This window comes from Fusarium phalaenopsidis, assembly GCF_050370095.1.
Source record: "Fusarium phalaenopsidis strain FUZ10S chromosome Unknown contig_32292, whole genome shotgun sequence".
Classification (NCBI taxonomy): domain Eukaryota; kingdom Fungi; phylum Ascomycota; class Sordariomycetes; order Hypocreales; family Nectriaceae; genus Fusarium; species Fusarium phalaenopsidis.
Genome location: NW_028145410.1, coordinates 2,907,373 through 2,930,715, shown reverse-complemented (window position 1 = coordinate 2,930,715; position 23,343 = coordinate 2,907,373). Strand labels below are relative to the sequence as shown.

Here is a 23,343-nt window from a genome sequence, read left to right as displayed (position 1 = left end):
ATGCACTCGCAGGTCAGTCAGGTCGCGACGGACGGAGCTTTTGACAAGACCAAGCAAGGTATCCTATCCGGCCGGTATCCTTACAGTACCTACAGTACTTACTGGGCCCTTCTCCCGAGCCCTTTCTTATCTTGAAGCTTCCTTCGTCTCTGCTCTGCTTCAAAACCTTCTTCCTCGCTCGCGCTCGTTCTCGTTCTCCATCTTCTATCCCATCTATTCTATCATCCACCACCCATCCATCCCATCTCGCTCGCACCCACCAGGGCCCCCCTACCTACCTCCACGGCACACGACTCGAAGCCAATTTGACAGGACCCTGAACGCCTTTTTTGCATCTCTGCCCTCCAGAAGCAGGCATTGAGCATTCACCAGGATTACTCCAGTCTCAATTCTACAATCCCCGTTGTCTACCTCGCACCCTGCCACCTTGAATCAAAGGGCAGGTTGATATCCCGTCGTCGCCTCCACCTCCGTCCGCGCTCCGCCTTGTCCTCGTCTCGAGCTCGATTCTTGGGTGAACCAAACGGAATTGGATCATACTTTTGGCCTCCCTCTCTGCGTTCATCGCTTTTTTTCTGGTTTCTAGACAAGCGTTCTTGATCTGTTTTTTACTCTGCCATTATTATTCTTTATTTTTTTTTCTCCCCTCCGAACCCCCCCTCTCCGGCCTGTCCCACACTGGTCGGTCTCCCGCATCAGAGGCGCGCTCTTACAAGCTCGGTTTCCACTTTTCCGCTCCTACCTTCAACCGCAGCCGTCCTCGGCCTCGACGCTCCGGCGCAGCTCGGTGAACGCCACCACACAAATTATCACAATGGGCGGTTTCTACATGCAGTATCTCGAGAGTAAGTTGGTCAATGAATCAATCCAGCCCCTTTTGAGAAGTCAATTCCGGTCCAGCCATCGGCAATTGATTCATCACTTGCTGGGTGAAACCGAGTTCCCCCGCCTGCGGTGACTCTTTGACGCCGAAGTGGCGGGGACAACGGCACATCTCCCGGTTATACCTCCACTCACAACATTGAGTCCAAGTTGGACCATGCCACTGCGTCAATGTTAGTCGAGGAATCATGGCAAAGCCAGACTTTGGGAGATTTAAGCCTTCAAGTCTCGCGTTGGCATGACGACGAGACTGACGCCATTCGACCACGAGCTTTCCCCATGGCCGAGTGCCTGTTCAAACACAAAGAAGAAAGGACTCTTTGCTAACCAAGATTTCAAACAGGCCTCTGCCGGCGTCGAGGATGGACAGACCCCATGTACGAGTGCTACCGGGACCACAGCGGCTACACTTGTCTTGTCCTGGTCAACGGCCGCGAGTACCAGACGGATCTCGCCTACGAGTCTGACGTTCTTGCTCAGGAGAACGCTGCCATGCGTGCCTTTATGGTCTGTCGCAACTTCTCTGTCAACGGAGGCATGCTGGCCCGCAACGGCATCGTGCAGGGCCTGCCTGCTCAGGACTCGGGCCGCCGCCGCAAGAGTCGTCACACTTCATCCAGGGACAGTGACCGTCACAGCCGACGATCAGGTCATCACTCGAGCAGTAGCTCGACAGCCTCGTTCGAGTAGAGGCTGCCGGTGCAGCTCGCGACGGTTATTCGGGTCCAAGTTGATAGTACACCAACGGGCTTAGATCGGCATGGAAGTCACCCACGTGAAACCATGCTTGGAAGCACAGGGGAAAGGAGCCCAGGCACAAGACGACTTACAAGCGGTTGAAATGCTTCACAGCTACCCCGAGGGATATACCCACACCGACCTCCCTCGGCAACCTCTCTCACGAGACTCAAGGAAGAATCCTCGACTTTCTTCATCATCTTCTTCATTTTCTGTTTTCTTCTCTTCTTTCGGCAAGAGACAAGGCGACTCGCGCCTCCGAATCCTCTGGCCATTTTTCAACGACTCATGATGATATGATACGACTTAGATGCAGCTTCACTCCGACGGCCGGCATATGCGACTTTGCTTTTACCTACCTTGCGTCATTTGCTTCTCACACGAGATTGGACTTATTTTTCACCTACGTTATTCCCTTGTTCACTCCTATTCCAATTTTCCTTTGCCTTAACGAAACCTTGAATGTTCGATCCGGTTTGAGTGGGTGTCCATCACTCAGAGCTCATGACGCGGTCACCGACATGGGCGTTACGAGAATACTTCTTCCAGCGATACTGGCACACCACGATTGTTTTCTTCAGGATTTGCTCAGGGTGGTCACGTAGTTGAGGGAAGTGGCCAACAAAAAAGAAAAAAGATGGAAGGGAAAAGTCTGCGTTTGGACAAAAAGCTCGACGATTCTGCGACGCCATTCACAGGGGAGGGTAGATTCTTTTCACATCAAGCCAGCCTAGCTTTTACACGCCAGGTACGACCAGCTTACGACAAAACAACCAAAATGAGAGAGAGAAAAAGCGTCCTTCTATCGAAATTTTGCTGGGGCTTTTTATCATCAAAAATGGTCGAGAGGCAGGCTTGACTGGCAACTTTGGGTTGCTATTTTTCCCGGGGTTTGAGGATTCAAGATGAAGGACGAACTGTGCTGCAAAGGGGAAAAGTTTGTGCATCAGGGAAGCCAGCGTTGACTTTTTTTGTTGTTTACGGTTGAACAATGTGGGATGAAGCGGATGATGTGACAAGTTCGAGTATGGACAGTGATGGAGTATGATGACAAGATATTTTTAACGACGACAATGATAACGACCTTTTTTACTTGCGCCTGCTGTCGGTAGAGATGGAGAGTCTATGCCGTGCCCTCTCATATGGTGCAGATTGATGAGTACACGGGATGGATGTAAGATGCTTACATTGGGAAGGGAAGTCAGCCTCAACAACAACAACAACAACAACAGGCGTGTACCTATTACACACATCAATATTTCCTGTACACACCGGTCCACCATGGTTCTAACTTACATGAGAACCCAACCCGGGTCATGTCAGCACGGTCATCAACCATTTCGACCCAGGAGCTAGGGTGGGCCGCTGCACTCGATGAGGTGTACCGAAACGTGGGGAAGCAAACCCTTGATTAAAGAGACGCCAGGATCAAGGTGGATAGAGTTGCTTTTTCCGAAACTCTGCTGTACGTACGTACATACCAGACGCAGTGGTTCGTGCCAGAGGGCAAGCCAAGTTGAGTGCGGCTGGCTGAGAAAATGAGCGGCATGATGCTTCCTGGTTGGAGATGCCTTTCGAAATAACTTCCGGCTCTTCTAGCCTAGTTGCAGGAATGAGAAGGGCCCGAAGCTTCTGAGGTTGAGGAGTGTCCAGCTGTGCTTTGTCAATGAACACCCTACAGGTGTCATGTATGTTCAAGATACATGGGTTCGGGTCAATGAGATGAACCAAAGCTAAAACAGAACCGCCGAGTCGTTGCAGGGTAGGGGATTTTATGAATGGCCCAGCATCACTGAGATTCATGTAAGACATGTTCTAGTGGTGATCTTATGAAGTTGAGGTCTGTAGAGCTAAACACCTTGACGACGTCCACCATGTTAGTTCCAGACCTAGCCGCCCAGGTCTCTAGCGATGACGTCTGGGGTGTCGTGGCACTGCTGTGAAACAAAGGACCAATGATCAGCGCCAGCAAAAGATCGTCATTGCCTGCCAATGTCGTCCTCGTGCTCCCACCCTTGAGGCAAAGTTTATTAAAAGACAGCTGCTGCGCGGTCATGGGACTCTAACTGACAGCCTTCAGGGTAAGACGGACGACGAGGCTAGACCGGATGGGGGAGTCGACAACAGAAAGATCTGTCCAGCTCTTCGTGGGGTCGCGAGATGCAGGATGATGTGAGTGGACGTGTCAGACGGGGGGGTTTGAGGCTGAGGAGGGTGGTCTACTGGACGACATGGCCCCCCGCGAGATGGAGTTCAAGCGAGATGGCGTGGTTGTGGGTGAAGTGTGGGATAAATTTGGAGGGGATTACGAGATTGCCGCGTCGTTACGAGGAGGTTGAAGCATAAGAGAGACAAAGAGGCCCCAATCAGCGGGATGCAATTGGCAAGATCAGATGTCGATATGATGGGGTCAGGAGTACAATGCAATGCATCAACACGAAATGGCAAACAAGTAAATTGAATTCCAGGGCCTGGCCAGGGGTTGCAGAGTTAAAGACGGGAATAACAGCTCGTGAAAGGCCAAGTGGCCACCTCCTGAATGGAAAAAAGTAAGGGGACATGGTGCCACTGGGCTGAGGCCACTCAGACCAGACAAGACAGGCCTCATGACGATGGTAAACATGAGACATGACGAAAAAAAAGGAGGCAAGATTAAAGAGACATGGGAAGAGGTGAGAGAGAAAAAAAAAAAAAGGAAAAAGGAGAAAATCCATGTTGAAGAATTAGTTAGTCTGAAACTTGGACCTAGATCACCAATAAGCGGCAACGCCTTGTCCGATGGACAGGAAGTATTGGATTGGATTGGATCTAGGGGAATGGAGCTTTGTCGTTCGTTGGCGTCGTTAGATGGTGATATTACCCTCATTACTTGGACGCAATCACCCGCGGCTGAGGCGGTCACATCCGTCTGGACTGCGTCAGAGATTGATTATTAGTCCTTCCAGAAGCACGGAAGCGCGCAATTACTATGGACAACCATCCCATCAGGGGGAGTCACCGCGCTCTTCGATTAGAAAATATGACGCCCAATTTCGGGAAATGGCTGTCGAGCCACAACCGCCCCGCCTGGTGGTCGTGATTGGCGTCTCGGACCCCTTTCCAACAGCCTCTCATCACGGGGCCTCGTGTCGAGCTTCGCCCGCGCGTTTGGCCCGTCTGCCCCGTGAGGCGTAGGCGGCCACTAGTGCCAAACCGATGGGGGATGGGGGTAGGTAGGTAATCTTGAAGTTGTGGTCGATGTTGGAGAGGAGTTTTGGAGGTTTTGAGAGAACAAGAGCTGTGTCTTTGGAGGAGGGGTTGGGCTGAACCATCCCGTCTTTTTAGACATAAATAACATCCTGTAAGCTAAAACATGCATCGCCAGCCAGCGAATGCATACTACGTATGCCATGGATGCTTGTTTGTGGATTTGCAGTCCATACAGCACATCTCAGTTACAAGAGGCCCTATAGCAGTTACGAGATCTGCTAGGAGGATGCACCCGGCCAGTACGAGGCGCAGGTACCTACCCTTCTGAGCGCGCCCCCTGCCCGCCTGGCCCTCGGCGGCCCCACCCTCTCCGTCAAGCACGGGCAAGTCAACTCTCAGCCTGCATCCATCTTAGCACGTTGGCCTTAACATCCCCACTTCGATCCATCCCCATTCCCTCCTGAATTCAAAGTCGCGCCTCTGCCTGCTCTGCTCGATCTTCTTTTTCTTCTCCTCCTTCTTCCTCTCTCTCTGAGCTTGACTGACGACTTATTCTTCCTCCTCACTCACGATCTATCGATACCCTTACCTCTTTTCTAATCTAATCCTGTCGAGGTTGCTTCCCTTCTTTTCGGGACCTCGCTGCTTGTCGCTCTCTGTTCTTACATTCGCTGTTACCCCTTTGCCTTCGGCCGATTCGCATACGTAGCAGTTTCTCAACACCGCAATCATGAAGGGTATGTCTCAGGCCGTGGAGCTCGTGTAGCTTCTCGAGGTTCTCGCAGCACGCTGACCTTCTCCAGGACTTATTCTTGTCGGTGGCTTTGGCACTCGCCTTCGCCCTCTCGTACGTTGCCTCTCGGAGCTCCCTGACCGAGCTGCGCAAAGCTTGCGCCGAGCTCCTCTCGCCCCATCGAGCGAAACGCTGACAGCTCTGCGATAGACCCTCACCCTCCCTAAGCCTCTTGTCGAGTTCGGCAACAAGCCCATGATCGTGCACCAAATCGAGGCGCTGGTCGCAGCTGGCGTCACTGACATCGTGCTCGCTGTCAACTACCGACCCGAGATCATGGAGAAGTTCCTGGCCGAGGTGAGACAAAACCAACCATTGTACATGCAAAAGATGTGGGCTGACGTGCGCCGCAGTATGAGGAAAAGTACAACATCAACATTGAGTTCTCTGTCGAGTCTGAGCCCCTCGACACTGCCGGACCCCTGAAGCTCGCCGAGTCCATCCTCGCCAAGGACGACTCCCCCTTCTTCGTCCTCAACTCGGATGTCATCTGCGATTACCCCTTCCAGGACCTCCTGGCCTTCCACCAGAGCCACGGAAAGGAGGGCACCATCGTTGTCACCAAGGTCGAGGAGCCCTCCAAGTATGGTGTCGTTGTCCACCAGCCCGGCCACCGCACGCTGATCGACCGATTCGTCGAGAAGCCCGTCGAGTTCGTCGGCAACCGCATCAACGCCGGCATGTACATCTTCAACACCTCCATCCTCGACCGTATCGAGCTCCGCCCGACCTCGATCGAGAAGGAGACCTTCCCCGCCATGGTCCGCGACAACCAGCTGCACTCGTTCGACCTCGAGGGCTTCTGGATGGACGTCGGTCAGCCCAAGGACTTCCTCAGCGGCACATGCCTGTACCTCTCCTCGCTCACCAAGCGGGGTAGCAAGGAGCTCACTCCCCCCACCGAGCCCTTCGTCCACGGTGGCAATGTCATGATTCACCCCTCGGCCAAGATTGGCAAGAACTGCAGAATCGGACCCAACGTCACTGTTGGCCCCGATGTTGTTATTGGCGACGGTGTCCGTCTGCAGCGATGTGTGCTGCTCCGCGGATCCAAGGTCAAGGATCACGCCTGGGTCAAGTCCACCATCGTTGGCTGGAACAGCACTGTCGGCCGATGGGCTCGTCTCGAGAACGTGACAGTCCTGGGTGACGACGTGACAATCGGCGACGAGATCTACGTCAACGGTGGCAGCGTCCTCCCTCACAAGTCGATCAAGGCCAACGTTGACATCCCCGCCATTATCATGTGAGGAGCCAACTCGGATCACGACTTTGTCTTAACGGCTCGCTGGAGGACACACCAGCGAAGCCCTTCTTCACCTACGCAATAATCTCGAACAACGACCAAAAATTACACTTGATAAAAATTCACCACTCGAAAGAAAGATGTGCTGGCCACCGTCGTATACCAGGAGGGCCGTGTGGGAGGAAGTTCAGAGCCTGCCGCTCTCTCTATCTTAATACTTTTGTGCAATTGTCTGATGCCCCTTTTATGCGTGTTTATCTGGCGTCAAGGTCGGTACTTACAGAAGGCAGGCAGGCAGGCATGCCCAAGGTCAAAGGCAGCAGGCAGTCGGGCAGGCAGGTTTCATGGCAGTGATTTCAAGAAGCCGTGTACAATGCTTTTATAGGTTATTGAATTGAACAAGGGTGGTATAGACCATCTTGACAGCTCTACTTGGCGTAGCCACTTTGAGTGATGTGATGTGAATGTTCGTCTGGGAGAGTGATGATGCCATACTTGCTTTGTGCCTTTTCAACACTCGTCTTGACCATCTAGTCAGGTTGGTAAACGGTTACTCAGGTGCAGAGTTGACGTTCCAGACGCAAACACCCCCATAGTCCTCAGCAACTTTCCGCCTTAGGATCTCGCAATACCGGGCGGAAGGGAAGGTACTACTTGCGATCTCCTATCGCGTATTGGACATGATTCGTTTTGCTGAAAGCATTCTACTCTAATAGTTTCTCGATCCATACTATGCCGTCGTCTGGAATTCGAACAAACCCGGCGGTGTTCGCCATCATCGACAGCCTCCCCTTCCGCCCAGTATTGCGAGATCCTAAGGCGGAAATCTCCTAATGTAGGGCATGAGTTGAGCAAGAGCCTATCCGACGCTTTCGGCGAGATATGTTTCTTTAAACGTCTCAGTGAATGGCAACGGCTGGGTGTGAGTTGCCTTGTAATATGACGGACGTGAGAACCCTCATAGACTTGCCATGCGCATCACCTACGTATCTGGTAATATGAGAGACATACTCAGAAAGGTTTCGCTCTATGATTTTGCCCCAAGTTTCGGGAACCATCTTGCCAACGGTTGTGATCGACATCTCGGATGTCTCATACGCCACGTCTATTGCTCACTCGTCTGTCTCACCAAGACCGATAGCTTGGTTCCGCCGTTCTCGGTTGAATTCTCGAAGATGCTACTGCTTAGCATGTTTCAGATACGATTGCCGACTTCGACTATCGTGAAGGACCGCGGCCTAGCCTGGCGCTTGATAACGACCCCAAGAAATCTGCTAGTTGTGAGTGAGTCTGGGGAGCTGATTGTCGTGGTATCGTTGAAACCTGTATGTGATTTATAAAACAGGCCTCGCCGTGAATGGCCATGAACTGACTTGGTGTAAATGCTGTGATGATCTGCTCTCTCAACTAGAGCGCCTGTGTGGAGGCCTGGAACAAGGGAGCGATGAGAGGCAACCTCATCAAGATCTTGACAGACCCAAGGATTGTCCGTTCTCTTTCCCTGACTTGTGTCATGAATTACAAGACCCTTGTTTAACCCTTCTCAATAGATCGTATTGCAGAGTGTTCATCTGGAGGATGAATCGCAGGACGTGCTAATCCTTGGACTGATGCTCTCTTGATACATGTACGCCATGGGAGCCGGCCTTGGGATATGTCCCTTTCTGAGTGGATATCATAGGTTCACCGTGGGTGAGTTCGGCAGTGATTCAGAGTCCATGTAGTCTTCTCTGGATCTGGTGCTTGGTGTTGCATCCGAAGTAGCTTTCTGGTACCAGGTTTCTCCCACTTCCTCGCGAAGCAAGTTCTGGACTGCGATGAATTCCGCAATATCATTGCTCATGCTGAGTCGGCCAAGCAGTCCTTACTCAGGGGTTAAGACAGATTGCCTCGTCGGCTTGCACAGACGGCAATCTCGAGATCAGTCCATGGTAATGCAGATTGAGCGTCTGCTGACCAGATATATCGAAAGCTCGAGCCTCGGTGTGCTGAGATGGCGGAAAGGGGCTCCCTTTTCAATGACAGGCGTCCAACTGGCTCTCCTGCCTATCAGTGATTGGCAATAGACCACGGTGAAGGTGGCCGACCGGCATTGGAGGTTGCGAGCTCGAGCCCGCGGCCTCGGTGAGACCCCAGTCCTGGTCAACTGGGGAGGGGGCCCATGGACGTGGGGGATCCGGGGCTGGGGTCTGGAGGAAGCGGTTGATGACAGTCTTGCTTCAATTTGAATTTGTCGAAGTGGTTAAAAAGACGTCAGAGTGAGTATTGTGAGACTTACATAACCCCAAGATGCGTTTTAGATAATCGAGTGAGAGGATTATCCAATAATTTATAAGAACAAGTGGTTTTGGAGATGGCTTAGAGGTACAGCTTACGCTAGTAAGAACTCGTGCATGGGTTTTATTCGAGGTCATGATGATTAGAAACTCTTGGGAGGTGTGCCATTACGAAGAGAATAAAATATGCAATGCCTCGTGTCAGATTCATGAGAAAAGGTCAAAGCAGATTCACATCATCCAACAAGAACAGATCCGTGACAAGGTAGATAGGAAGCCCTGGCCCGCGGGAAGTATACCGCCTCTTTTGAGGGTCATGCAGAAAGTAGCGGTGTCATGGGGAATGGAGTGTGAAGCTTAGTATGAAGCCGCATCTATAGCGCCTCTGCCCTTTTCTTTTTCCTTCCTGTCAAGCTTCTGCTTCTCTTCTGCACCAATGCCCAACCGACTGCGACTGACGTCTTACGAGAGACACCCTTTGAGAGGGCGAAAAACGACACCTCTTGGCTCGACTTTCAAGGTGCGGATTGTCAAGCCGTGATCCCCGTCATCGGACCAACACCAGCCACTGCCGAGGATCAGAATCGACCTATTTTACCCTGTTTCCTACGAGGGACCTGGCCATCGCATCGCATTTACAGCAGCCAACCAGGCCTGACCAAAAGATCAGTGATTGCTTCTCGAACGAACGAGTGTGGCATCTTCCCGGGCGCCGGCATTTCCGAGGATAGTCTACGTGCAGCAGCAACCTGTGCCTTGCGTCGTGCAGCCCGCGTCCTTGTCCTTGTCCTTGAGGCTGAAGCCACCACCGGAGACGCCCTACCTACTGGAACTACACCGTTCGAGGCAGTCGATCCAACCCCGGGTACTTCTCTTGTACAGCGCAGCAGCCGTACATAGCCCGAGACTCACGAGATTTTCCCAGCGCCGAAGCCGCCCTCGCTCTTTTGGTGTCCCGTGCCTGATAGGTAGGTAGGGTGGACGGGAGGTTTCTCCGTCAGCTGCGCTGCTGCAAGACGTGGATGTGGACGAGACGGCCCGTTTGCCAGCACCAAAATACCTCGAAACTGCACCTGCACCATCGCGGCGGCGACGGGATGCTCTGGGGTCGCGAATAGACGCCGACGTAACGCCTGAATCTGGGGAGATCGCGGGTCGCTCGCCTGTTTGCACGTTCTGCCTGCATCCCTCGGCTTCTTTTCTCATTCAGTCTGGAAAAAGGGCACGAGGTCAAGTCAGGACACCCGTTCGCCGTTTACCCAAACCACGAGAAAAGGAACTGCAAGGGTCCTGGCCTTGGTGTGGTGTCAAGACAATGGGGGCCCAACATGGACATGGACATGGACGTGAACGTCAAGGCGCCGAGACGAGGAAACGTGTATGGCCTGGATTGTTTCTCAGAGGCGTGGCTATTATCGTTGTCTTAGTGGTGAGTGCATTGTTTCTATTGCTTTTTCTCCTTTGGTACATGGTCTTTACTGGCCATCATATCATCCCCGGGGCTGTCCAAGCTCTGTTCCCGCTGCATACCCACCGCCACCCACACCATACATCATTCATCAGCCAGCCAGTCAATCAATCAATCAATTGTCTCGCTCCCCCGTGCAGCTGCTGGTTCCCCGGTGCAGTCTGCAATCTTGGATCCATGCTTCTTCTCACCTCACCTGGTACCGCAAGCCTGGGCTCGGCGAGATCATGCATGGCCTGACCGAAACCTTGCTACCGGGGGGGACCAAGATTTGCACGAGACGATGATGGCATCCAATCCATTGCAATGCCTTGCCTCTTATGGCCCCGAGGGAAAAAAAAGACGTTGAGGTCCCAAGAAGCGGCGAGCTCGGCGTATTAGCGGAGCCTCGAAGACGTCTCCCCCGCACCCATCTCTCCACTTTGCGGGCTCTCCACGGCCGGCGGCACTTGGATGAACTGAAGTGAACTGGAGCTCATGGAGAGTCCGTCTGTTCTCGAGGTCAGAACCTTGGAAACCTGCGAGTAATACGGCCGAAGCTTGGGGTTGGGTGACGTCTCAGGTGTTCCAATATGGATGGATATGGATGTTCCAGCTTCTGGAATCCACCGAAATTTGGGGGCTTCTCGGTGTTCAGATGCTCATCCCCGTCCCTGCAATTGCGTCCTGGGTCGACCTCTTAATGCCCTGGGCTGACCTCCAGTCTTCCCGTCCGTCTCGTCTCTCTCCCGTCTTCTTATCCACGCCCACGCCCTCCCTCCACTCTCCTCTCCCAGCAGCTCTGCTCTCCCAATCCATGATCCCCAAGCCCCCCCACCAGCGGCCGCCATTGGATATTCCTCAGCCACTGACACAGCATCCGTCAGCAGCTCTCGCAGCTTGTGCTCGGTGACGGTGACGCCAAGCTCCAGCTCCAGTTTCCCCAGCGGTACCAGCACCAGCACCAGCAGCTCCGGCTCCCGCTGCGACAAGACTTGCTGTCCACCTCTGCTTCATTTTCAATTTCCTCCCTCCTCCTCCTCCTCTCTCCTTCATCCTTACATCACCTCCTCCTCCCTCGACTTTATCCTTCCTCCTCGCCGCCTGCTCCTGCAGCCTCCGAACCCGTCTGCCATATTCCCTCTCCCTTCTCGACTGCGCCGCCCACCTCACGACCCATCGCCATGGCTCTCGCCGACGAGTCTAACCGTGTCGTCCAAGAGTTCGACTTTACCAATGACGACCTGAACCGTCATGTCAAGGAATTCTTGAGGCAGATGAGTACGTCTCTTTCGCTGCACGCACTGTCGTTTGGCGCAAACGCTGTGGCGTCTTGCAGGGGGGAGCTCCCCTCTCATGATGCTCTGTCGCATACCGCCAAATTTACCTCCACGTATTCATGATACTGATTTTTTGCGCGCTTTCCAGACGAGGGCCTCTCCAAGGAGGGTACCAGCCTCCAGCAGATCCCAACCTATGTCACAGGCGTTCCCAATGGCACAGAAAAGGTCAGACTCTGGCGCACGCGAGTGACAGAAGCTTCAACTGACATGACTTTTTCCTCATGCAGGGTCTGTATCTTGCTGTCGATCTCGGCGGAACAAACTTTCGAGTTTGCTCCATCATGCTCAACGGTGACACCACCTTTAACCTAACCTTTAACAAGGTCGCCATCCCCAAGGAGCTCATGGTCGCAAAGACCGCCTCAGAGCTCTTCTCCTTCCTCGCCAAGCAGATCGAGGCTTTCCTCAAGGAGCACCATGCCGAGCACTTCAACAGCCACCTGCGCCGGCGCAACACCTACAGCACCGCCTCGGGCTACCGAGACGAGCACATCTTCCGCCTGGGCTTCACTTTTAGCTTCCCCGTCAAGCAGCTCGCCATTAACAAGGGCCTGCTGATCCGATGGACCAAGGGCTTCGACATCCACGATGCTATCGGCAAGGACGTCTGCGCACTGCTCCAGACTGAGATCGACAAGCTCCAGCTCCCCGTCAAGGTTGCAGCGCTGGTGAACGATACTGTCGGCACGCTCATGGCTCGTTCGTACACCTCGACCGGCAAGAGCCGATCTATCCTGGGTGCCATTTTCGGCACTGGCACCAACGGCGCCTACATGGAGAAGCTGGATAACATCAAGAAACCCATTACAGGCGACTATGACGAGTCAACGGGCGAGATGGTGGTTAACACAGAATGGGGCTCCTTCGACAACCAGCTCAACGTTCTCCCCTCAACGGCATGGGATAAGGCCCTGGACGCCGAGAGTGTGAACCCCGGCGACCAGATGTTTGAGAAGCGCGTGTCAGGCATGTTCCTGGGCGAGATCGTGCGACTTGCCGTGGCCGACATGATTAACAGCGAAAAGTCGTCCCTGTTCAAGGATCTCAACTCTAGCTCCAATGACTGGGGTTCCACGACCAACATTGCGCCCCAATCCGGCTTCCTCAAGCCCTGGGGACTTGACAGCTCCATCATGTCGGTAGCGGCGGCCGACAACACCCCCGAGCTGTCCACTCTTCGCCAGGAGCTGGAGAACCTGCTCCACGTCTACACACCCTCCCTCGAGGATGCCCAGGCCTTCAAGTCCGTCTCCAACGCTGTCGGCCGACGTGCCGCCCGACTGTCCGCTGTCGCCATTGGCGCCATCGCTCTTCAGTCTGGCAAGCTCGAAGACCCCAACGAGGAGGTCATCGACATTGGTGTCGATGGCAGCTTGGTCGAGCACTACCCCTTCTTCCGCGATATGATTTATGAGGCCCTCCGCGCCATTGACGGCATCGGACCCAAGGGCGCCGAGAAGATCCGTATTGGTATTGCCAAAGACGGTAGTGGTGTCGGCGCCGCCCTGATCGCTCTCGTCGCTGCCGGCAGGGAGAAGCCCGAGGACTACCTGGTCGACATCAAGGCCGAGTCCAGTCGAGGCCGCAAGTTGTCCAATGCCATCGGTACGTGACCTCATAAATCTCATTTCAGCGGCATTCCGCACCCCCTCCCTTTGCATTCATCCCTCTAGACCAACTCAAGCGACCACTGCTAACTCTCTCAATAGCTGACGAACCCCTAATCTCAACCACCGCGCTCGTAGTCGGCGGCATCGTTGGTGCCCTCGCACTAGCAGCTTTCTGGTGGACCAAGCGTAGGTAGGAAGTCCTATCGTGTCACTTGCGCCTTTGGCCATGTTAGGGTGTTCACCTCGCTACTGAGTGAGTGTTGTTATGTATATATGTGCATGGGAAAGACGTGTTAATGTCGATTCCTGGGAACTTTTGGCGTCTCTTGTCTCAAACGTTACGTTTCGCGTCGTTCGCACCAAAAACTGTATGGGTATGAGGCAGTTGATTATGACGAAAAGAATTCTATGATTGGTCAGTTTCTTCATCATATGAGGTTCCAGGGAAGTGAATCAAGTTCTTCCAACTGTAGCGTCTATTTATTTATTCATGTATTTACGTATTCATTTATCAATGTTGTCTTACCAGATCCATCTATCCATTGCTGTCCGTTAACACCATATTCTTTCATGAAGCATTTCTTGTTTGTCTCTTGTAGGCAAGTTGAACTCGACCTTGTTTCTACCATGTCATGCTCTAGCTGCCAAAGGCGGCAGCAGGATAAGAGCGATCTCTCTTCTTTCGTGCCGTCGAGCTGCTTCTCGAGCTTGCGCCAGAGCCAGGTTCGCGAAGAGGCTTGCGACCCGGCGGCACCAACAGACCGCCCACCATGTCTTCGGGCATGTCATTCCATTCCGTCTCGGGGCGTTGATTCTGATAGGATCGACCTGAGGGGGGAAGTGGTGGCCTGGAGGCCCCGTCCTTAGGAGGGCCCGACATGGGAGGGAGGTTTACCACGGCTGCAGTTGTGCTGGCGGGAATGCAGGGTGGAGCTGCTGAGGATGACGAAGAAGGCAGGGAGCTTCGAACGGAGGCGCCGACAGGACGGTGAACCAGCCAGGCCGAGTCGGGGCGGAGTTTAAGATAGTAGCCGCGGATGGGTTGGTCGTCCTTCTTGAAGCCGCGTCCTTCATACCACTTCAGGCCCTCCTCGTTCTCAGTCCAGACATGCGCCGTGACAGAGGTCACGTCGAGACTAGAATCCGACACGGCCGTCGCAATGATATTATCCACAGCGGCATTGATCAACCCCAGCGACCGGTACGGCGACAAGAGGCAAAGGGACTGGATGTAGAGGTTCTGGGGCACCTGGCCATGGGTCTTGGAGTCGAGAATAGGCTCGATGCGACAGACGACTCCGCCGACCACCTTGGGCTCAGCGCCGTCATGCGCCCATGTGATGACGCGCGAGAAGCGGCCGGAGGCGGCGGGATCAACTGCGCGCTGATAGAAGTTGTCAGGGTAACTGACGGGTAGAAGGAGGGCGTTGATGCGGCGCAAAGCGTTGATGTCAGAGGGCGAGACGAGGCGGATGTCGGCTTCGGGGGGAAGAGACGTTGGCAGAGGCGGGAGTTCGAACGTTGACGTCTCGTCGGCTTCTTCTTGCTCAGAGGGGGGAGATGCGGCTGGTGGAGGGGCAGCTGCTGCCGGCGGCGGTGGAGGAGGTGTTGAGAGAGCGGCAGAGGGCGGAGGAGCGTATTTCGGAGTCTTTGCTTGGAAGAAGGAGCGGATGGAGAGCTGAGCGGGTTTGGTCGACGGGAGCGACATGTTGGCGACGGTATATGTATGCACTTGGAGGTAGGTATCTCTCGTTGGGTTGGAGGTTTGGGAGAGAGAGATGGTGGAAACGAAACGAGAGAGAAAAAGACAGGGGGGAAGCGAGAGAGAAGCTCTCAACTTAAGGTCGCTTCAGCCGCACGAGCCAGAAGGAGATGCCAGCAATGTAGGGATGTAAAAAAGCAGGAATGTTGTTTTCTTGTATGGATGCTTGCGTCAAGTTGGCCTCTAGTTGTATGGACAGGGCAAAAATGAATTGGATTGGAGCAATGAGAGAGAGGCTCTAACAAGAACTGGAACTGCACTAGCGCAGGGAGGTGACCATGGCACCTAGCCACCCAGATCGATGGGATCACTGGGGACCGGATTGGATTCTTTTAGGTTCGGGATCAGTTCCAGGGACCAATCCCACGTGAGAACCATGAGAGCTGCGTCGTCATTCGCAGAGGGGGTGAACTGCGATCCATGGCTGTAATTAGAAGCACGAGGGGGAATGGATGCGTCAAACTGGAGGCTCCAGCTGTTTATCGGGTGTCTTGCGTTTGGTCTCTTAGCTGAGTGCCCCGCCCCCTGAGAGTTTAGGGGGCCGTAGGCTATTCTAGCGTGCGGGATCGTGATGGAGGGCGCCCGCGGGCTCTGGAAGAACAGAGTCGAAGGACAGCTTGTCGTCATGGCATTTTTAAGCTTCATGTCAAAGATCTGGCCTCAAGGCAAGCTATGCGGTCATTGCCACTTCCATAGACTCTGTATTCCCTCATAATTTACCTGTAGTTGTGTAATAGTGCAGGCTGATATGCACCGCTGCGTTGGTGCTGCTCTGGTCCTTGGCTCATCCATGGGCCTGTTGATTTTCCTTTCCGAGATCTATTCCCACCTGGGTTTCAGTGGTGGCACCTGCACTGGCTCTGCTGAGGCTCACCTCAAGGCACCTGCAAATTTCCCATCCCCCTTCTGCTCTTCCGTCATCCTTCCATCGTCCAACACGAACAAACATTTCTCACCGTTTTGACACTGGCGGGCCATCTTTGGGCTTTGTCTTTTTTCTGGGGTTTCTGTTTTTCATTACTGCTCTTACATTAATAACTCCCAATCACGAGGCAGGAAACCGTCCATCATAGGGTCCCGTGCCTTGTCCCGGTTGCCGCTCTCACCCGCCGTTTATTACAAACAGATTGGGGGACCAGACCAGACAATAGAACCTCAGCTATTGTGCAGCTTCCCGTTGATTGTCAACCTTTGTTTTTCTTGTCCTCTTTTTTTTCTTTTACCCGTTTCGGACGGAATTGAACTGCGACTTGCCTGCTCCTACTGCCCTCTTCATATTTTAATTCCTCCTCTTCCACTGCTGTTGAAAGCTTCTTCTCTCCGAGCATCACTCTCCAATTCCTCTCCCGCGAATCTCCAGCCTTTTTTTCCCTTTACAGCTCTACCCCGGCCGGAATTCCGTGCACACCCCCCCTCCGCCCGGTAGCTGCCGTTTCGCTCCTCGGCATCATCACACGATTCCAGTTACACACCCTCCGCTTGACAAATTCGTCGGCCCTGGCTCGGATTCTTGCTTCCCCGGCGAACATAATGAATTCTGGCACGGGCAGGGCGGGCATCATCCGCGCTCGCGATGATGCCGGTAGTATGGACAAGTTGGTAAGCATGCATTCATCTGCCCTTTCGCATCTCATCTCGACCTCCCTGCGATTCCCTCCACGGAACGCCCTGGAGCGCCATCGCCTCCTCCGTCGACATGAATCGCCTTTGCGACCCCTATCCAGATGTTGCTTCATTGGACTTTCTGTTTGTTTGGCTGTATTGCTAATGCTGGAGATGTTTAGGCACACGCTGTACTAGACGATGTGCTCTACAATGTCCTTTGCGATTTGTTGATGAAGACGCATCGCGAGGAGAAGACGGCGAGGGCCACTACTGCTGCCATCAGAGTCGAGAAGCTGGCATCCGATGCGTCCGATAGCTCGACCCCCGATTCGAAACCAGACGTACGGATCGAGACAGATGCTGCCATCTACGAGGATGGCAAGGTTTTGCTCAAGGGCAACCCCCTCAAGACGACGGCTGAGATCCTATGCCCCCGATGCCATCTTCCTCGACTTCTATATCCTACCGACGGCAAAGGCGCTCAGAAGCCCGACCCGAGTATCATCTACTGCAAGAAGCACCCTTACATCGATAAGCCGGGATGCGACATCTATGGACAGAGCTGGGTCGGACCAGGTCCCGGTCGCGGCAAGAAGAAGAAGGACATGGAGAAGAACACCGACTCTCCTGCGCCTGAACAGCGACCACCCAACGTCTTGTCTTTCCCATCTGCCACCTGCAGCAAGTGCAAACGCTGCATTCTCGTCACCCGACTCAATAACCACATGGGCTCTTGCATCGGCAACAGCGGCCGCAACGCCAGCCGAGCTGCGGCGCAGAAGTTGAGCAACGGCGGATCCCAGAACGACCCGACGCCGCCTTCATCGCAAAAGGCGACGCCCGCGCCGGGTTCTCGCGCCGCCAGCCCCAAGAAGCGCGACGCAAGCGAGGAAGAGGAAGACTCGGAGAACAGCCACAAGAAGAAGAAGCTCAAGCCCACGTCGGTTACTAAGAAGGTCATCCTGAAGACGAAGCCGAGCCTCAAAAAGGACAAGCCCAAGGGTCTTTCCTCATTGAGCCAGGAGCAAAAGGCCGACTACTCAAAAGGAGACTCAGTCGAGGTGGCCCCTAAGAAGGTGGTGTCTAAGGGTATCAGTCCTGTTAAGAAGCTCAAGCTGAACAAGCCTCATCTGGGCTCACCCAAGCCCAAGGCCAATCTCATCCGGGAGGCCACCGGGGAGTCGGAGTCTTCAGACACCTTGTCGTCGCCACCTCACTAAGGCTGCCTCGGAGAAACGTCTTTGTTGATGATGGCAATGTTGGCGCTTGTCTTACACTTTCTGGTCAAGGTGATTTTGGTTGGATACGGATAGAGGCAGGCAGCACAACGCGCGATCAGGGGACGGATTTGCTTCTCGAGGATATTTCTTCTACGTGTATTATTCTCACAAACGCACTGCATTGGAACGGCGGTTTGGTTGGCTAGGGACCGGGACCAGATATTCACAGCATCTACGGAAAATGGACCGGGGCGTTTTTGGCGTTGAACGTACAAGAATGGATAATTTTTCAAGATTTCTCTGTGCAATTGTAGTAGCTATGCGTGACTGTGACGACTTTGCCTCAACTCCTCAACGCCGGGCATGTAACCCAAGATTCTAACCTCTCAAACGCCTTTTTTCTAAACCTCTAGTCTATACCTGCTCTTCCTCCTCAACAACGCGAGCTCTGACAACCTTGAGGTCTTCGACAGGTCGATCCTCAGGCCCTGTAGTGACCATTCCCATCCTGCGAACGGTTCCCATGCCTGACTTGACCCTCCCAAAGATAGTATGCTTTCCGTCAAGCCAGGGGGTAGGAGCGAGGGTGACGAAAAACTGAGAGCCATTGGTGTCGGGCCCTGCGTTGGCCATGCTGAGAATGCCAGCGCCAGTGTGCTTGAGGGACGGGTCGATCTCGTCAGCGAACTTGTCACCGTAGATGGAAGTGCCGCCTCGTCCGGTGCCGGTAGGATCGCCGCCCTGGACCATGAAGTTGGGAATGACGCGGTGGAAGACGGTGCCGTCGTAGTAGCCGCGGCGGACGAGCGTCGCGAAGTTGTTGCACGTCTTGGGCGCGTGGGACGTGTAGAGCTCGAGGGTGAAGGAGCCCTGGACGTAAAAGTTAGCGGACAAGGCTCGGTGTTATTAGCATGTAGAAGAGGCGTACCATTGTGGTCTCCATTAGAATGTTGGTTGTCATGATTGCTCTGTTATACCAAAATCTGAGTTTAGATGGAGGGGCATGAATTGCTTGGGACAAGGCTGGCGATGGCGCTGTTCCTGGTGGTTTAGCTCCCTGTGGAACGATTGGCCACTAAATAACTATGGCGCTAAAACCTTCCCTCCTTGTCCGAACACGTTCGTCAAGAATCGAGACACCAGCACGATGGAAGGTATTAGCTTATCCTCTCCTAAAGGTAGCTAACAGTATATGGATAGAATACATCTAAAATACTACTTATTTCAAGAGATCCTTGATCTTATTTTAGTGAATTTTATGTAAATATATCCTAATCCTTTAGAGGAAAGTTGCTGTTTTGGCGTCCGTTTTTTCTTTCACCTGAGGTGCCGGCCCGACTGTGGCGGCCTGGCTGTCCAAAGTGACAGCGGACCTCTTCAGCCTCAGGGCAGCGCAACAGACGTCATTTGACACTTCAAGTTCTTCCATTCTCATACAGAATTGTTGGTCGTGTTTCTGATCCACAGACTCAACTGGACTTGCATTCTTCAATTTTGTATCTATTCACTGTCGTGATTATCGGATATGATCAAAAGTCCATGACACACACCGTGCATGCTAGCCAAGTCATTTTTTGAGGCTTAGAACACGTTTGCTCTCTCCCCAACATCCACAGCACAACCTCAAGCCATGGCCGAAAATACGACAGAAACGGCCCTCGACGGCCTGAACGCGACTGTCGAGAGAAAGGCCGGCTGGTTCTCGGCCGTCGAGTACCTTCAGGATCTCGACTTTCTCCTCCTCGAGCTCAAGCTCGTCTTCAGCGCCATCGGCATCATCTACCTGGGCGCCCATGCAGCCCTACGCAGACCCCCATCCGCGGCACCGGCCAAGAAGAGAAAGCCGGGGGACAAGGACGACGACGAGCGCTTCTCTCAAGGACTGGAGCCCTCAGATGCCATCATGTTCCCCCTCATGGCTGGCTTTGTCCTCGTCGGCCTGTACTACTTGATCCAGTGGCTCCAGGACCCCAACATTTTGAACAAGATACTCCGCTGGTACATGTCGACCATGTCCATTGCCAGCTTGCTCTCACTCTACGCCCACGGGATCGAGCTGCTCACGAGTGTCGTGTTCCCACGGTACTGGCGTGGGCGGAACGGCGTCCTGATGGCCGTGGACCAAGAGGCGAGAACTGTCAAGACGTGCGACCCTGTGGGAAACCCTACGGCAGTGGTAGGGACCACAAACCCCTTCCCAGGCCCTCTGGCTTGGCTCGCCTTTTCCGAGAGAGCTCGCAAGGCAGGATGGGAGCTCCGCAGCCTCCTAACCCGACACTGGATTGTTAAACTCTTTATCCACGGTATGGGCAAGGAGGAGGGAAAGATCAAGTTTGCCCACATGTTGGCTCTGTTCTCAGCTCTGGTCACGGCGCTCGTCTACACATCCACTACGTCTCCTTTCCTGGCCAACATGCTCGGCTATGCCATGTGCTATGGCTCGTTCCTCCTGCTTTCCCCGACCGATTTCTTGACTAGCACTCTGGTATTGGTTGGACTGTTCTTTTACGACATTTTCATGGTGTTCTGCACGTAAGTTTCTCTTGTTCTAGTGTTGATGAGGTACTTAGACTGACTTGATGAAATAGACCTTACATGGTTACAGTCGCTACCAAGCTAGATGTGCCAATCAAGCTCACTTTCGAGACTGCAGACCGCAAGAGTATCCTTGGTCTGGGCGACATTGTTATTCCTGGTATGGTCATGGCCCTGGCTCTGCGGTTTGACCTTTGGCGTCATTACATTCGCAAGGTGAAATACGAGAGCACTGAGTTGAAGTTGATCGAGAAGGACTCGGCGGGAGCACTCGTAACTAGGAGCGAGGTCAAGTATAAGGAGGTCAAGGCCAAGTATGTCAATGTCAAGGGAAACTGGGGCGACAGTCTCTGGACGCGGGGCCCCTTGTTCCTGTCTGGGGCGAAACAGCTGCCGGCTGAGCTGGAGGCGGCCCGTTTCCCAAAGACATACTTTTATGCCTCCATTTTTGGGTACTTTCTGGGCATGCTCGTCACCTTGGCAATGCTCCTGGTGTTCAAGCGCGGTCAACCTGCGCTGCTGTACCTGGTCCCAGGCGTTCTCGGTTCGCTGTGGCTGACGGGCCTTGTGCGGGGGGAGATCAAGCAGATGTGGAAATACACCGAAGACGGCAGCCTTGACACGATCGACGTGGTGGCAGATCTTGATGGTGAGGGCAACGCTATCAAGACGATAGGCAAGCTCAAGGACGGTGTTGTCGACACGACCAAGAAGGACGACGACAAGGAGGACGAGAAGGAAGCCAAGGACAGCAAGAAGGATGATGGAAAGGGAGGTCATAAGGTGTTTTTGCTCTCGATAGAAGCGGAGAGTTTGTAGACATGGGTGAAGTGGTTACTAGACACAACTGACGCAAGATAGAGAGACATCGTGTATACAGCGAGGTTCTAGCGAAACTCATGAACGTTTCCAAGGTGTAAAGCAGCCCAGACTCGGCGTTTAGTGATCAGTCAAAAGTGTTGGGAGACAGTTATGGATGCTATTCAGACCCTGGGGAGCTGGGGTAGGTTCAGATACACATCAGTCTGAGCGTCGATTAGAAAACCAATGCCTCTAATTGCCCGAATTTCGCACCTTTCCATGGGTACATGATATGCTTTATTCTCTTAGTTTCCATCTGTCCTTTATTCTTGCCCTTTCCCATTCCCTTTCTTCTCGACTCTATCATCCACCCTTGGCCGTTCTATTGTGCACTTCTGGCGCCATTATCATGACGGACTCGAACCTTCCTGGCCTCGCAAACGACTTGAACGCGCCTGATAATGTCGGCGATTCGAACCTTTCCGAGTCCTTGGCCGACATGGACCTTGATCCAAGCTCCTCTTCGGAAGATAAACGCTCCCGCGAAGAATCCGAGGCTGCCGCGGAGGAGACGGACCAGTCCAGCCCCCCTACCAAGAAACAGCGCCGTGGAGAGGATAACGATGAAGGGGAGATGGATGACGAGAACGCCTCTCTACAACAAGGGGCCATCCAAGAAAGCGAAGAGAACCGGGGGGATGGGTCTCAACAACGACGAAGGATCCTCCAAGATGACGTCGACCACAGCGAGGATGTGTCCCAACAACAGGACATGGTCCAGGATGGCGTCGAGAATGCTGCTTCTTTGGATAATAGTGTTGACTCCTCCCCTCCTCCCGCCTACGCCAGTAACGGAGAGGCCTCAACCCCTCCATATCAACCCGCCAACAGCAACGTTGCCAGCCCTGCCATCTCGATCGCTGAGGGCTCTATGATCTCTTTTGATATGTCGCTAGAAGACGACTTGGACGAGATGCCACACCTAGTGAGACTCGATCAGCAACAGCAGCACCCAAGGCCCCCGTCTGATATCTCTTCCGGAGGTGGAGATGATGATAACGGTGCTTCCGGTGCTGTCTTTGTTTCGTTCTTGGCAGAAGTTTACAGGAGCCGCATGATGAACAACACCAGGCTTGGTCGTCGGAGAATAAGGAGGCCACACACCCCGAGGCCGGAGTGGACAACCGGCGTCCCTAACCACCCACACCCGAGATCATTTGTCACGGGTCGGGAATACATCCGGCGGGTCATGAGCGAGCCGCATGAGCTCTCGGATGAGGAGTGTTGAGGGCTGGTGAATCTATTGGGCACGGGTTGGGATGTGAGACTTGAGCAATGGTCGTTTAGGTGTTGTTGATTTATTGATTATAATTACATTGTCTTGATTAAACACTTATATCATTATCATCATTACATGCCTCCCCCTTCCACTTCTTTGAGTCTACATTAGTAGACGTATCTTTCAACGTCCTTAATCCCCTGCACCACGTAAAGGTTTAGACTCTTTGCAGGGGTCAGCCATCCACCCGAGCAGGAGATAGTATCCATCTCGTCAGACGAACAAGTTCCTGGTCCGGGCTTCCTCTGGCTTGTAGTGTGTGCCCAACAGTCGGCGTTAAGATGGGCGGGTTGTAAAAAAAAAAAACCAAAGCGGCCATGACACTAGAAGCATCTCAACGTCCAAGCATGGAACCACGCTCAGAAAAGAATGTGGCCTTTGTCCAATGTTGACCGGAGAACAATCCTCTGGTGAGAGCGCAACTTTGCTTCACTGGGCTCACGAGACAACTTCCAGCGGATTCGCATCACCAGCCCAGTCGACAGAAGGGCCAGACTTGTAAGCTGATGGATCATCGACACTTCAGGCTCAGCGATAAACATCCAGTGGTGTAAAGT

The 23,343-nt window shown here is 53.5% G+C and overlaps 8 protein-coding genes across 8 annotated transcripts; 6 read left to right on the top strand and 2 right to left on the bottom strand.

Moving 5' to 3' along the window:
* Positions 1-814: 814 nt before the first annotated feature.
* LRP88_05171 (uncharacterized protein) lies at positions 815-1,572 on the top strand (the record flags this gene model as incomplete). Its single annotated transcript, XM_083241730.1, has 2 exons — positions 815-845; positions 1,226-1,572. The coding sequence occupies 2 exons, from the start codon at positions 815-817 to the stop codon at positions 1,570-1,572; spliced, it is 378 nt and encodes a 125-aa protein (XP_083102878.1).
* Positions 1,573-5,539: 3,967 nt separating this feature from the next.
* LRP88_05170 (mannose-1-phosphate guanylyltransferase) lies at positions 5,540-6,852 on the top strand (the record flags this gene model as incomplete). The annotated part of the gene is made up of 4 exons (XM_083241729.1): positions 5,540-5,546; positions 5,613-5,656; positions 5,753-5,899; positions 5,956-6,852. The coding sequence occupies 4 exons, from the start codon at positions 5,540-5,542 to the stop codon at positions 6,850-6,852; spliced, it is 1,095 nt and encodes a 364-aa protein (XP_083102877.1).
* Positions 6,853-11,755: 4,903 nt separating this feature from the next.
* LRP88_05169 (glucokinase) lies at positions 11,756-13,527 on the top strand (the record flags this gene model as incomplete). Its single annotated transcript, XM_083241728.1, has 3 exons — positions 11,756-11,852; positions 12,000-12,079; positions 12,142-13,527. 3 exons carry the CDS (start codon positions 11,756-11,758, stop codon positions 13,525-13,527), a joined length of 1,563 nt encoding a protein of 520 aa, XP_083102876.1.
* A 634-nt stretch (positions 13,528-14,161) lies between these two features.
* LRP88_05168 (uncharacterized protein) lies at positions 14,162-15,232 on the bottom strand (the record flags this gene model as incomplete). The annotated part of the gene is made up of 1 exon (XM_083241727.1): positions 14,162-15,232. The coding sequence occupies one exon, from the start codon at positions 15,230-15,232 to the stop codon at positions 14,162-14,164; it is 1,071 nt and encodes a 356-aa protein (XP_083102875.1).
* Positions 15,233-16,816: 1,584 nt separating this feature from the next.
* LRP88_05167 (uncharacterized protein) lies at positions 16,817-18,111 on the top strand (the record flags this gene model as incomplete). Its single annotated transcript, XM_083241726.1, has 2 exons — positions 16,817-16,885; positions 17,071-18,111. 2 exons carry the CDS (start codon positions 16,817-16,819, stop codon positions 18,109-18,111), a joined length of 1,110 nt encoding a protein of 369 aa, XP_083102874.1.
* A 414-nt stretch (positions 18,112-18,525) lies between these two features.
* On the bottom strand, positions 18,526-19,072 carry LRP88_05166 (cyclophilin-like domain-containing protein; the record flags this gene model as incomplete). Its single annotated transcript, XM_083241725.1, has 2 exons — positions 18,526-18,981; positions 19,040-19,072. 2 exons carry the CDS (start codon positions 19,070-19,072, stop codon positions 18,526-18,528), a joined length of 489 nt encoding a protein of 162 aa, XP_083102873.1.
* Positions 19,073-19,741: 669 nt separating this feature from the next.
* Positions 19,742-21,465, top strand: LRP88_05165 (aspartic endopeptidase; the record flags this gene model as incomplete). Its single annotated transcript, XM_083241724.1, has 2 exons — positions 19,742-20,643; positions 20,700-21,465. The coding sequence occupies 2 exons, from the start codon at positions 19,742-19,744 to the stop codon at positions 21,463-21,465; spliced, it is 1,668 nt and encodes a 555-aa protein (XP_083102872.1).
* A 391-nt stretch (positions 21,466-21,856) lies between these two features.
* On the top strand, positions 21,857-22,735 carry LRP88_05164 (uncharacterized protein; the record flags this gene model as incomplete). The annotated part of the gene is made up of 1 exon (XM_083241723.1): positions 21,857-22,735. One exon carries the CDS (start codon positions 21,857-21,859, stop codon positions 22,733-22,735), a length of 879 nt encoding a protein of 292 aa, XP_083102871.1.
* Between the last annotated feature and the right edge of the window lie 608 nt (positions 22,736-23,343).